Source organism: Oncorhynchus mykiss, chromosome 9 (assembly GCF_057628025.1).
Source record: "Oncorhynchus mykiss isolate SJ-2025 chromosome 9, ASM5762802v1, whole genome shotgun sequence".
Lineage (NCBI taxonomy): Eukaryota > Metazoa > Chordata > Actinopteri > Salmoniformes > Salmonidae > Oncorhynchus > Oncorhynchus mykiss.
The window spans coordinates 5,689,593-5,704,720 of NC_143030.1; the positions used below are offsets into that span (position 1 = coordinate 5,689,593).

General features: G+C 46.0%; 2 protein-coding genes across 6 annotated transcripts in view; both read left to right on the forward strand.

Annotated features, from left to right (window-relative positions):
• The window catches only part of LOC110498424 (uncharacterized), a 46,038-nt gene extending 37,538 nt beyond the window's left edge, over positions 1-8,500 (forward strand). For 3 of the 5 annotated variants that reach the window (XM_090183333.1, XM_090183332.1, XM_090183334.1), the window contains 4 exons: positions 1-44; positions 3,037-3,154; positions 3,647-3,811; positions 4,989-8,500. The exon at positions 1-44 is cut by the window's left edge and continues 27 nt beyond it. In XM_090183333.1, coding sequence (XP_090039459.1) covers positions 1-44; positions 3,037-3,154; positions 3,647-3,811; positions 4,989-7,301 — 2,640 coding nt within the window. In that variant the 3' untranslated portion in view covers positions 7,302-8,500. The remainder of the gene's footprint in view (positions 45-3,036; positions 3,155-3,646; positions 3,812-4,988) is intronic. The other 2 variants (XR_016483019.1, XR_016483020.1) reach the window with 1 other exon arrangement.
• Positions 8,501-10,208: 1,708 nt separating this feature from the next.
• Positions 10,209-15,128, forward strand: part of LOC110498423 (F-box/WD repeat-containing protein 7) — a 52,672-nt gene continuing 47,752 nt past the window's right edge. Inside the window, 2 exon segments of the mRNA XM_090183340.1 lie at positions 10,209-10,488; positions 10,928-11,568. Of these exon segments, the coding sequence (XP_090039466.1) occupies positions 10,993-11,568 (576 nt within the window). The 5' untranslated portion in view covers positions 10,209-10,488; positions 10,928-10,992.

Below are 15,128 nucleotides of genomic sequence, written 5' to 3' on the forward strand. Positions count from 1 at the left end.
CTAGAGTTTCCTGGAAAACTTCAGCATGTCCAGTATGCAGCACGGTGAGACACGGGGCTCTACTACTACACTATATATACTATATATACTACTACACTATATATACTATATATACTACTACACTATATATATCTACACTATATATACTATATATACTACTACACTATATATACTATATATACTACTACACTATATATACTATACACTATATATACTACTACACTATATATACTATATATACTACTACACTATATATACTATATATACTACTACACTATATATTACTATATATACTACTACACTATATATACTACTACATATATATACTACTACACATATATACTATATATACTACTACACTATATATACTACTACACTATATATACTACTACACTATATATACTATATATACTACTACACTATATATACTACCACTATATATACTATATATACTACTACACTATATATACTATATATACTACACTATATATACTACCACTATATTACTATATATACTACTACACTATATATACTATATATACTACTACATTTTATACTATATATACTATACTACTACTATATATACTACTACACTATATATATATTATACTACTACACTATATATACTATATATCTACTACACTATATATATACTATATATACTACTACACTATATATACTATATATACTACTACACTATATATATACCACTATATATACTATATATACTACTACACTATATATACTATATATACTACTACACTATATATACTACTACACTAATATACTATATATACTACTACACTATATATACTAATATACTACTACACATATATACTATATACACATATATACTACTACACTATATATACTATATATACTACTACACTATATATACTACTACACTATATATACTACTACACTATATACTACTACACTATATATACTACTACACTATATATACTATATATACTACTACACTATATATACTATATATACTACTACACTATATATACTACTACACTATATATACTATATATACTACTACACTATATATACTATATATACTACTACACTATATATACTATATATACTACTACACTATATATACTATATATACTACTACACTATATATACTACTACACTATATATACTATATATACTACTACACTATATATACTATATATACTACTACACTATATATACTATATATACTACTACACTATATATACTACTACACTATATATACTACTACACTATATATACTATATATACTACTACACTATATATACTACTGACACTATATATACTATATATACTACTACACTATATATACTATATATACTACTACACTATATATACTACTAACTATATATACTACCACTATATATACTATATATACTACTACACTATATATACTACCCTATATACTACTACACTATATATACTACTACACTATATATACTACCACTATATATACTACTATATATACTATATATACTACTACACTATATATACTATATATACTACTACACTATATATACTACTACACTATATATATATACACTATATATACTACTACACTATATATACTATATATACTACTACACTATATATACTACCACTATATATACTACTACACTATATATACTACTACACTATATATACTACCACTATATATACTACTACACTATATATACTACTACACTATATATACTACTACACTATATATACTACTACACTATATATACTACTACACTATATATACTACTACACTATATATACTATATATACTACTACACTATATATACTATATCTACTACTACACTATATATACTACTACACTATATATACTACTACACTATATATACTACTACACTATATATACTACTACACTATATATACTACTACACTATATATACTATATATACTACTACACTATATATACTATATATACTACTATATATACTACCCTATATATATATATATCTTACTATATACTATATATACTACTACACTATATATACTACTACACTATATATACTATATATACTACTACACTATATATACTATATCTACTACTACACTATATATACTATATATACTACTACACTATATATACTATATATACTACTACACTATATATACTATATCTACTACTACACTATATATACTACTACACTATATATACTATATATACTACTACACTATATATACTACTACACTATATATACTATATATACTACTACACTATATATACTACTACACTATATATATATACTTTATATATATATATACACTATATACTTTATGTACTACTACACTATATATACTACTACACTATATATACTATATATACTACTACACTATATATACTACTACACTATATATACTATATCTACTACTACACTATATATACTACTACACTATATATACTATATATACTACTACACTATATATACTACTACACTATATATACTACACTATATATACTAATATACACTTATATACTAATATACTACTACACTATATATACTACTACACTATATATACTACTACACTATATATACTACTACACTATATATACTATATATACTAAACTACACAATACACTATATATACTATATATACTACTACACTATATATACTACTACACTATATATACTATATCTACTACTACACTATATATACTACTACACTATATATACTATATATACTACTACACTATATATACTACTACATAATTTACACTATATATACTACTACACTATATATACTATATATACTACACTATATATACTACTACACTATATATACTACTACACTATATATACTATATATACTACTACACTATACATACTGTAAGGGCTCTGGTCAATACTACTACACTATATATACTGTAAGGGCTCTGGTCAATACTACTACACTATATATACTGTAAGACTGATCTGACTTCAGTGATCATCATCATGACGTAGTGACTCATTGCTACCATGAACCTTCTTTGCCCTGTGACCTTTCACCCTTTCCCTCCAGGATATCAGTGGAGAACGTGGATGCAGAGTTCCAGTCGCTGTCGTCTCGCACACGCTCAGTGGAGGAGAGCATCCAGGAAGAGACGGAGCTGCTGCTGCAGCTGGACCACTTCCTACAGGTCAGAGAGAGAGAGAGAGAGAGAGAGAGAGAGAGAGAGAGGTCTGACACAGAGAGAGAGAGAGAGAGGTCTGACACAGAGAGAGAGAGAGAGGTCTGACAGAGAGAGAGAGAGAGAGAGGGAGAGAGAGAGAGAGAGAGAGAGGTCTGACACAGAGAGAGAGAGGATAGGGACACAGAGAGAGAGAGAGGTCTGACACAGAGAGAGAGGTCTGACACACAGAGAGAGAGAGAGAAGAGAGAGAGAGAGAGAGGTCTGACACAGAGAGAGAGAGGATAGGGACACAGAGAGAGAGAGAGAGAGAGAGAGAGAGAGAGAGAGAGAGAGAGAGAGATCAGGAACACACAGAGAGAGAGAGGTCAGGAACACACAGAGAGAGAGGTCAGGAACACACAGAGAGAGAGAGGTCAGGAACACAGAGAGAGAGAGACGACATGTAGTGTGTGTGGTAACTTGTTTGTGTGTGTAGTAACCGTGTGTCTCCTCTCCTAGAATTCGACAGCAGCCCTGGCTGAGTTGCAAAGGGAGAGACAGGAGTTGAGGAACGAAGGGAACATTCTGATCGACTTCTTCTGCGAAGACAGAGAGTCCTTCAGGCTGGACGAGTGTTTCAAAGTGTTCCAAGACTTCTGCCTGAAATTCCAGAAAGCAGTCAAGGTACTAGAACATCGTTCTGTTAGTCTAGAACACCAGAATGAATCATTTCAAGGTTTCCTCATTGTGATTATACAAACAAGCTGTTCCAGTTGAATAATATTGAAACCTTTGGACTTTGTGTTTGAGGAGTACAATATAAACACTGAGTCTCTGCTACTGGTTGTCTGCTGTACTGCTACTGCCCCCTGGTGTTCAACAAGTGTTATTACACCTGTATTTACTTTTACACTGTTCTCTCTCTCTCTCTCGCTCCCCCTTTCTCTCTACCACTCCCCCTCTCTCTCTACCGCTCCCCCCTCTCTCTCTCTACCGTCTCCCCCTCTCTCTCTCTCTACCGCTCCCCCTCTCTCTACCGCTCCCCCTCTCTCTCTCTCTCTCTCTCTCTACCGCTTCCACCCCTCTCACCTCCCCCGCTCCCCCTCTCTCTCTCTACCGCTCCCCCCCTCTCTCTCTCTCTCTCTCTACCGCTTCCCCCCCCTCTCACCTCCCCCGCTCCCCTCTCTCTCTCTACCGCTCCCCCTCTCTCTCTCTCTCTCTCTCTACCGCTCCCCCTCTCTCTACCGCTCCCCCTCTCTCTCTCTCTCTCTCTCTCTCTACCGCTCCCCTCTCTCTCTCTCTCTCTCTCTCTACCGCTCCCCCCCCTCTCACCTCCCCCGCTCCCCCTCTCTCTCTCTACCGCTCCCCCTCTCCTTCTCTCTCTCTCTACCGCTCCCCCTCTCTCTACCGCTCCCCCCTCTCTCTCTCTCTCTCTCTCTACCGCTCCCCCTCTCTCTCTCTACCGCTCCCCCTCTCTCTCTCTCTCTCTCTACCGCTCTCTCTCTCTCTCTCTCTCTCTACCGCTCCCCCCCCTCTCTCTCTCTCTCTCTCTCTCTCTCTACCGCTTCCCCCCCCTCTCACCTCCCCCGCTCCCCTCTCTCTCTCTCTCTCTCTACCGCTCCCCCCCTCTCTCTATACCACTCCCCCTCTCTCCCTTTTCTTGCTCTCTCTCTCCCAATTTCAATTACATTTCAATTTAAGGAGCTTTATTGCCATGGGAAATATATGTTAACATTACCAAAACAAGTGAAATAGAGAATAAACAAAAGTGAAATAAAACAATATAAAATGAAGAGTAAACATTACACTCACAGAAGTCCCAAAAGAATAAAGACATTTCAAACGTCCCTCCCTCCTCTAGGACAACCTGGAGCGTGAGCTGAAGGAGGCGTCTCATCGTCGGATACAGGAGCTCGGGGAGAAACGGCACTCGTGGGCGAGCGGAGAGGAGGTGGGCGGGGTCTTCGGAATGCGCAGCAGCAGCAGCAGCGAGACGGACATAGAGGTGGCCCTATCCCAGGAGGAGGGGCTTATCGAGCTTCTCAAGTCCCGCCCATGCTCGCCGCACAGCCCCCAGGTTGCACTGGGGCGTTCCGGAAGCGTCCGCCGTTCTCGCGGCTCAGCGTCGGCCGCGGCTGACCGTCAACTGACTAGCCTGCTAACTCTAGGCATCACCTCTGACCTTCAGGTCGTAGGGGGGTCACCGAATCCCGGGCGGCGACTATGGAGGGGGTCCGAGCAGCGGGATTCCTCCCCCATGAGGTCACCTGAAACTGGGCTGAGGATTCCCAACATCTCCCCTCTGACCAGACTTCAGACCCAGGGACCTGCGGGTCACCCTCAGGTGGACTGGCCTGGTCCCCCCTCCTCTATACCCACCTCCTTAGGACCGAGCCATCAACCTCAACCTGGCATCAACTCAAATCACAGCCCTCAGACAGCAACCATTGACCACAAACCTAGCACAGACCTGAACCCGACCCCTGACCCTGACAACAACCACAACCAACCCAGTGGTCTGACCGTCAACCTTGAACGACACACTCTGGTTCCTAAGCTCCGGGCGTTCGACCTCGTCTTGACCCCTCACGGTCACGACCAGGGAGATGTCGTCACCGACACAGACCTGGAGAAGGGGATTCCCAGAGACTCTATCCTCACGGATACACAGGAGAATTCCCAAGGGCGTTCTGAGGGGTGGCAACAGAGGGAGGAAGAGGTGGATGAGAAGGGGAGGATGGTGGCTGCAGGGATAGTGAATGAGGAGCCTGCTGTGGGCGACGTAGAGGAGAAGAGGGGAGAACAGGAGGAGGAGAAGAGGGGAGAACAGGAGGAGGAGAAGAGGGGAGAACAGGAGGAGGAGAAGAGGGGAGAACAGGAGGAGGAGAAGGGTGTGTCTCGGAAAGAGACTACAGATTCTCGTACTGATCCATCTCCGTCCACAGCTATTACAGACCTCTCCTCACACGCACAGAGCGGTGATAACCCCACACACGCCGACGAGGCTGAGAGTCCAACACACCAGGTGTCCGCTTCTTCTATGGGGGAGTCCCCAGCCAATGGCATGCCTTCAGAATCTCAACCCACCAATGAGTACTCAGTGCCTGTTTCCTCCGATGAGTCATCGGTTCCAGCAGTGTCTACCTCCACCAATGGGCTGCCTGCGTCAGTCACCGCTGGTGCCTCTGATAGGTCAGCCCAGGGTACGAATCCCACGACCAGTCAGGTCTCTAAGCCTTCCAGACCCCCCTCTGCCACCAACACCAGTGGGCGAAAAACTGTCATCCGCACCCTCAACTCCTCAGAGAACCAGGGCATGAGGCGTGTGGTCCCTATCTTCAAGGCCAGTCGACGTGGCTCGTTCCCGGGTAAACAGGTGGAGAAACCCCCTGGCTACCAGAGCTCTGGTCCACGGACCACCACCACCACCACCTCCTCTAACCCAGCCAACCGCTCTCTTAGACGGGCAGAGAGGAGCTCCGCCACACCTCGTCGCAGTAGCCTCCAGGTCGACGACCCCAAGGCCAAGTCTGTGACCACCACGGGTGTCCACGGCAGTGCCCGAGACCAACCCCAACCTTCCGCCCTCCAGAGGAAGCCGTCCTTCCGAAAGCCTCTCCGCCCCGTCGCCCCCAGACCGCCTCCAGAGGAAAAGATGTGCCGTTCCACCCTCCGAGCCCTCGCCGCCGCCGGTGGGGCTGTTCCAACAGCGGGGGGTGGAGGAGGTAACAGCCTCAGTGCCCCCCCGACCCCCTCCCACCGTGGAGGTGTCTCCAACCCCACCCCCCTCCCTGGATTTGCCCGAAACACAGCCGCTTCCTCTTTCAGACGGACCACTCTCCCCCCACCGGGGAGTACCCTCGCCCCCTCTAAAAACTCCCCCCGTTCCTCCCCTGTCCCCTCTCCCGGACTCTCACCCCTCAGCCGGACGGGGTCGTTGAGACACCACAGGGTGGCCCCCGCGGGCCCCCCAGGCACAGACAACCCCATCAGGAGAACACAAAGTATCAAGGGACCACTGCGCGCCCCGATCCCCAACCCCCTGCCCCCACAGACCCTCCCTGACTCGCTGGCGCAGCCTAAAGGGCATGCTGGGAAAAACAGCAGCAGTTTCTCTGACAAGTCCACCCACCTCAGAGACTCCAGTAAAGCACTGAAACCCACCTGGAGATAGAGGCCTAGTTCCAATACCGACAACATACTTCCTTTACCCCGGCCTAGTTCCAATACCGACAACATACTTCCTTTACCCCGGCCTAGTTCCAATACCGACAACATACTTCCTTTACCCCGGCCTAGTTCCAATACCGACAACATACTTCCTTTACCCCGGCCTAGTTCCAATACCGACAACATACTTCCTTTTCTCCCGGCCTAGTTCCAATACCGACAACATACTTCCTTTTCTCCCGGCCTAGTTCCAATACCGACAACATACTTCCTTTTCTCCCGGCCTAGTTCCAATACAAACCACATGCCACACTACTTATGCTAACACCTATCTTATGTTCTCCAGATCTACAGGGTCGAGTCTTTCAAAAAAAACACATAGAAATAGAATGAAAGGACTTTTTAAAAGATGTAAATTAAGTCTAGATTTGTATTTGTTTTGTGATCGTGATTTATATAATTCTATATAATGTTGTCATTGTATGAAAGAAACCTTTTTCTACATCCCAAATAACCCTCTATTCACTTTATAGTGCACTCCTTTAACCAGGGCCCATAGGGCTATAGGGCACTATGTAGGGAATAGGGGACCATTTGGGACAGATCCGTGAGTAAGTTTGATTCTAGCTGTGTTTTCTGTAAAGCCCGTTCCCGAATTTGTTTTGTATTAGCCAACTCCCCTGATTTATCAATCGTCATGTTCTGGGTCTGTGTTCATAATGCCTCTCCTAGTAGGAGAGCTGATCTAGGATCAGTTTAGGCTTCAGCCAACCTGTCCGGGGCCTGTATTTATAAAGCCTCTGCTGATCTAGAATCAGTTCCTCCATTTTGTATATAATCATCTAATTAATTGGCTGCATTAAATCAGGCAGACCGATTCGGATATTTTGCCCAGTCAAAAGACCAATTATTGCCAAATAGATGAGAATTGGGCTGCCTGTGTAAAACGCGGCCACCGTGATCTAAAAGACTAATCTGATCCTAGACCAGCTCTCCTACTAGGAGAGGCTTTACGAATACAGGACCAAGATAGGTTGGCTGAAGCCTAAACTGATCCTAGATCAGCTCTACTACTAGGAGAGGCTTTACGAATACAGGCCCAAGATAGGTTGGCTGAAGCACAAACTGATCTGGGACCTGCTGTGTATTGTTCTTTGTATATTTGATTAATGATACAATGAATAAACGTGTACATTTCAACCACTTGTTTAGAGGTGTTGTCTGTTTGTGAAATGACCCCCTGGTTAAGGGTAGAGCCCTAGATAGGGACTGTTTAAAAAATATATATTTAACCTTGTCAAGTCAATGGCAGCCTACTGGGGAACAGTGGGTTACCTGCCTTGTTCAGGGTCAGAATTTCATATTTTTACTTTGTGAGCTCAGGGATTTGATCCAGCAACCTTTTGGTTACTGGCTCTAACCACGAGGCTACCTGCTCTAACCACTAGGCTACCTGCTCTAACCACTAGGCTACCTGCTCTAACCACTAGGCTACCTGTCTCTAACCACTAGGCTACCTGTCTCTAACCACTAGGCTACCTGCCTCTAACCACTAGGCTCTAACCACTAGGCTACCTGCTCTAACCACTAGGCTACCTGCTCTAACCACTAGGCTACCTGCTCTAACCACTAGGCTACCTGTCTCTAACCACTAGGCTACCTGTCTCTAACCACTAGGCTACCTGTCTCTAACCACTAGGCTACCTGCTCTAACCACTAGGCTCTAACCACTAGGCTACCTGCTCTAACCACTAGGCTCTAACCACTAGGCTACCTGCTCTAACCACTAGGCTCTAACCACTAGGCTACCTGGCTCTAACCACTAGGCTACCTGCTCTAACCACTAGGCTACCTGCTCTAACCACTAGGCTACCTGCTCTAACCACTAGGCTACCTGCTCTAACCACTAGGCTACCTGCTCTAACCACTAGGCTACCTGCTCTAACCACTAGGCTACCTGCTCCAACCACTAGGCTACCTGCTCTAACCACTAGGCTACCTGCCTCTAACCACTAGGCTACCTGCTCTAACCACTAGGCTACCTGCTCTAACCACTAGGCTACCTGTCTCTAACCACTAGGCTACCTGCCTCTAACCACTAGGCTACCTGCTCTAACCACTAGGCTACCTGCCTCTAACCACTAGGCTACCTGCTCTAACCACTAGGCTACCTGCTCTAACCACTAGGCTACCTGTCTCTAACCACTAGGCTACCTGCCTCTAACCACTAGGCTACCTGCTCTAACCACTAGGCTACCTGCTCTAACCACTAGGCTACCTGCTCTAACCACTAGGCTACCTGTCTCTAACCACTAGGCTACCTGCCTCTAACCACTAGGCTACCTGCTCTAACCACTAGGCTACCTGCTCTAACCACTAGGCTACCTGTCTCTAACCACTAGGCTACCTGCCTCTAACCACTAGGCTACCTGCTGTGTCATTTCAGACGATGTGTTTTTCACAAGGGGCTTTTCTAAGAATCTGGTTTTCAACAGAAACATTATATTGTTAACATAATTCTTAAAATATCGTTTGTATTATAATTTGTCCATATTTGTTTGTTACATTTTGTAAATAATATATAATATTTTTAAACAGCTTATTCCTCTCTCCAATGCTGCTCTCCGTCTCTCACACAGTGACTTATAAAAAACGCATGAATAGTTTTGAACATGATAGATATACTAGATCATAGTGGATTGAGTCTTGAGAGTTTGATAATTCAAAATTCTTCCAAATAAAGTTTTTCCATGTCAATATAAGCTTGTCGGTGTAAGTTTATTTTGTCAGATAACCATGACATCTGTCATATCAGATCCTACTAGATACGTTTAATATATTTGATTGAATTCTAATAATTTGCCCAAACTTCAGAGAAAATCTTCCACCTTGTGGTGTGTGTCATAGCAAGGCGCCAGAGAGGGTGACCCCGACCTGACGTCATCACAGCACGCCAACCCGTTTGGGTTTCTCTTGCAGAAGATAAAAGAGACTGAAAAGTGCCTCTTTCTCCGACCTATACGAGCGTTTTATGTTTCTCTGTAGACTCCATGCCCCTTCGCCGTCTGATGAACGGATGTTAGCGTATTTTACGGGGGGGAAAAAGGGGCCAAAATCAGATTTATTTCGAGTGCAAAGACTGGATAAAACGCCACTGTACTTGCAACAACGGCCATCTGTTTTCGGTGAAGGTGAGTTTACTTGTGTGTTTAGATGGAGAGCAACGAGTAAGCAAAGTGTCCACGAATTGCTTGTCGAGCTAAGTAGCTAGCTGTGTTAAAGATAAGCGGTAACTTAGCGATGACCGTCAACCGTGTGCATGCCCAGGTTAGCCTCAACTTCTAAGCTTAGACTTCAACTAGATGTTTGACTGTTTTATGCATTTTGTACAACACATCGCCCGCTGAACCTCACACAATCTAACGCACGTTATTTGTTTGTTTCTCAACGCGTGGGAAACAACATGCCCCCCCCCCCCCCCCCCCCCAAACACACGTTCGCAGGTGCATTGCCCCAATATCTCGTGGTCAGAGGAACAACTTTCTGCCTCCTGAATGAAGTAATCCTCCGGTGGGTTTAAGGAGTACTTTTAAAACCTCTAACCCCCCCCCCCTCTCTCTCTTGTCCCAGTTTTATCTACCAGGATGCCCCAGCCCTCTTCTCCCATCTGAAGACGGTAGGACAGTAGTCTGGAGATGAAACAGGATCCATTGACCAAGGGTGGTAACACCGCCACATCCTGTCCAGGAAGGATAGACTCTATTGGGGTAATGATGCTAGCCAGCACCCCCTCCTCCACTTCCTCCCTCTCTTCCTCCATCTCTTCTTCATCCTCCTTGCAGGGAGAAAAGAGAAAGGGAGATGAGGAGTTCATTTGTCGAGAGGAGGAAGAAGGGGAGGTGGTCAGCGTTGCTATAGTGACCATAGCGGAGGAGTCCTGCCCTTCCGAACCGTTTGGAACCGTCGCCCACGGGGAGGTAGCAGCCAATGAGAGTGGGGTGGGGGACGGAGACTGCCAATCAAAAACTAACCAAAGTACACAAACTGAAGAAGAGGAGAAGCATGAGGAGGGGGAAGGAGGAGAGGAGGGTGTAAAAGAGAAAGAGGAGGAGGAGGAAGAAGAGATGGCTGAAGATCAGAGTGACCAATCTGCCCTGTTGGAGGAGGAGGATGATGATGATGAGGGAAGGAACCAGGTGTTTGTCTCGGATGATAACTTGGGGTTGTCGGACAGTCTGACCCCTGGAAAACCAACACTCCTCAACGTCAAGGTAAGAAAACGCACCTCCCCTCTAGTCTAATTCAGAGTCCAGGAGAGCGATGACCCGGCGTGCCATTGTGACGCGGCTCTGAGATCACTGTTCACGGGGGATGCACGGGCCGCGCACCTCCCCGAAATGACCAACCAACGCTCATCTGGGGCGTCCTTTATTCGTAGTTGTTTGTGTTGTGTGTGTGTGTTGTGTAGACAGTTGGATACAGAACTTGAGCTCCTCTGAGAATGAGAACAGAATGAAATCCAACGGTCCAGTATTCTAGAACACCGCTGTGCCCTTCCGGAACCGCTGTGCCCTTCCGGAACCGCTGTGCCCTTCCGGAACATGTTTTCAGATTCTGATGAGCACCCTTTGGTTGGCGCAATGCAACGCCTGCGCATCTCGTCGGGCAGGAAGTTGACCAATGGTGTGTGTTTTAAACAGGAACTGGTTCGTGACTGGGGGTTTTAAACAGGAACTGGTTCGTTACTGTGGGTTTTAAACGGGAACTGGTTCGTTACTGTGGGTTTTAAACAGGAACTGGTCTAGTGACTGGGGGTTCTAAACAGGAACTGGTCTAGTGACTGGGGGTTCTAGACAGGAACTGGTCTAGTGACTGGGGGTAGAGCAGCTCTTCTGATGGTAATGAGCTGCCTCCCTATTGGCTGAAGCATGTTTTTACACCCAACCTGCCCCTCTATTGGCTGAAGCAGGGTATTACTCCCAACCTGCCCCTCTATTGGCTGAAGCATGGTATTACTCCCAACCTGCCCCTCTATTGGCTGAAGCATGGTATTACTCCCAACCTGCCCCTCTATTGGCTGAAGCATGGTATTACTCCCAACCTGCCCCTCTATTGGCTGAAGCATGGTGTTACAGCCAACCTGCCCCTCTATTGGCTGAAGCATGGTATTACTCCCAACCTGCCCCTCTATTGGCTGAAGCATGGTGTTACAGCCAACCTGCCCCTCTATTGGCTGAAGCATGGTGTTACAGCCAACCTGCCCCTCTATTGGCTGAAGCATGGTATTACCCCAACCTGCCCCTCTATTGGCTGAAGCATGGTATTACCCCAACCTGCCCCTCTATTGGCTGAAGCATGGTATTACCCCAACCTGCCCCTCTATTGGCTGAAGCATGGTGTTACAGCCAACCTGCCCCTCTATTGGCTGAGGCATGGTATTACCCCAACCTGCCCCTCTATTGGCTGAAGCATGGTATTACTCCCAACCTGCCCCTCTATTGGCTGAGGCATGGTATTACCCCAACCTGCCCCTCTATTGGCTGAAGCATGGTATTACTCCCAACCTGCCCCTCTATTGGCTGAAGCATGGTATTACTCCCAACCTGCCCCTCTATTGGCTGAAGCATGGTGTTACAGCCAACCTGCCCCTCTATTGGCTGAAGCATGGTATTACTCCCAACCTGCCCCTCTATTGGCTGAAGCATGGTATTACTCCCAACCTGCCCCTCTATTGGCTGAAGCATGGTGTTACAGCCAACCTGCCCCTCTATTGGCTGAAGCATGGTGTTACAGCCAACCTGCCCCTCTATTGGCTGAAGCATGGTATTACCCCAACCTGCCCCTCTATTGGCTGAAGCATGGTATTACCCCAACCTGCCCCTCTATTGGCTGAAGCATGGTGTTACAGCCAACCTGCCCCTCTATTGGCGGAGGCATGGTATTACCCCAACCTGCCTCTCTATTGGCTGAAGCATGGTATTACTCCCAACCTGCCCCTCTATTGGCTGAGGCATGGTATTACCCCAACCTGCCCCTCTATTGGCTGAAGCATGGTATTACTCCCAACCTGCCCCTCTATTGGCTGAAGCATGGTATTACTCCCAACCTGCCCCGCTATTGGCTGAAGCATGGTATTACTCCCAACCTGCCCCTCTATTGGCTGAAGCATGCTGTTACAGCCAACCTGCCCCTCTATTGGCTGAAGCATGGTATTACTCCCAACCTGCCCCTCTATTGGCTGAAGCATGGTATTACTCCCAACCTGCCCCTCTATTGGCTGAAGCATGGTGTTACAGCCAACCTGCCCCTCTATTGGCTGAAGCATGGTGTTACAGCCAACCTGCCCCTCTATTGGCTGAAGCATGGTATTACCCCAACCTGCCCCTCTATTGGCTGAAGCATGGTATTACCCCAACCTGCCCCTCTATTGGCTGAAGCATGGTATTACCCCAACCTGCCCCTCTATTGGCTGAAGCATGGTGTTACAGCCAACCTGCCCCTCTATTGGCTGAGGCATGGTATTACCCCAACCTGCCCCTCTATTGGCTGAAGCATGGTATTACTCCCAACCTGCCCCTCTATTGGCTGAGGCATGGTATTACCCCAACCTGCCCCTCTATTGGCTGAAGCATGGTATTACCCCAACCTGCCCCTCTATTGGCTGAAGCATGGTATTACCCCAACCTGCCCCTCTATTGGCTGAAGCATGGTATTACTCCCAACCTGCCCCTCTATTGGCTGAGGCATGGTATTACCCCAACCTGCCCCTCTATTGGCTGAAGCATGGTATTACTCCCAACCTGCCCCTCTATTGGCTGAAGCATGGTATTACCCCAACCTGCCCCTCTATTGGCTGAAGCATGGTATTACCCCAACCTGCCCCTCTATTGGCTGAAGCATGGTATTACTCCCAACCTGCCCCTCTATTGGCTGAGGCATGGTATTACCCCAACCTGCCCCTCTATTGGCTGAAGCATGGTATTACCCCAACCTGCCCCTCTATTGGCTGAAGCATGGTATTACCCCAACCTGCCCCTCTATTGGCTGAAGGATGGTATTACTCCCAACCTGCCCCTCTATTGGCTGAAGGATGGTATTACTCCCAACCTGCCCCTCTATTGGCTGAAGGATGGTGTTACAGCCAACCTGCCCCTCTATTGGCTGAAGCATGGTGTTACAGCCAACCTGCCCCTCTATTGGCTGAAGCATGGTATTACCCCAACCTGCCCCTCTATTGGCTGAAGCATGGTATTACCCCAACCTGCCCCTCTATTGGCTGAAGCATGGTATTACCCCAACCTGCCCCTCTATTGGCTGAAGCATGGTGTTACAGCCAACCTGCCCCTCTATTGGCTGAGGCATGGTATTACCCCAACCTGCCCCTCTATTGGCTGAAGCATGGTATTACTCCCAACCTGCCCCTCTATTGGCTGAGGCATGGTATTACCCCAACCTGCCCCTCTATTGGCTGAAGCATGGTATTACTCCCAACCTGCCCCTCTATTGGCTGAAGCATGGTATTACCCCAACCTGCCCCTCTATTGGCTGAAGCATGGTATTACCCCAACCTGCCCCTCTATTGGCTGAAGCATGGTATTACTCCCAACCTGCCCCTCTATTGGCTGAGGCATGGTATTACCCCAACCTGCCCCTCTATTGGCTGAAGCATGGTATTACCCCAACCTGCCCCTCTATTGGCTGAAGCATGGTATTACCCCAACCTGCCCCTCTATTGGCTGAAGGATGGTATTACTCCCAACCTGCCCCTCTATTGGCTGAAGGATGGTATTACTCCCAACCTGCCCCTCTATTGGCTGAAGGATGGTGTTAC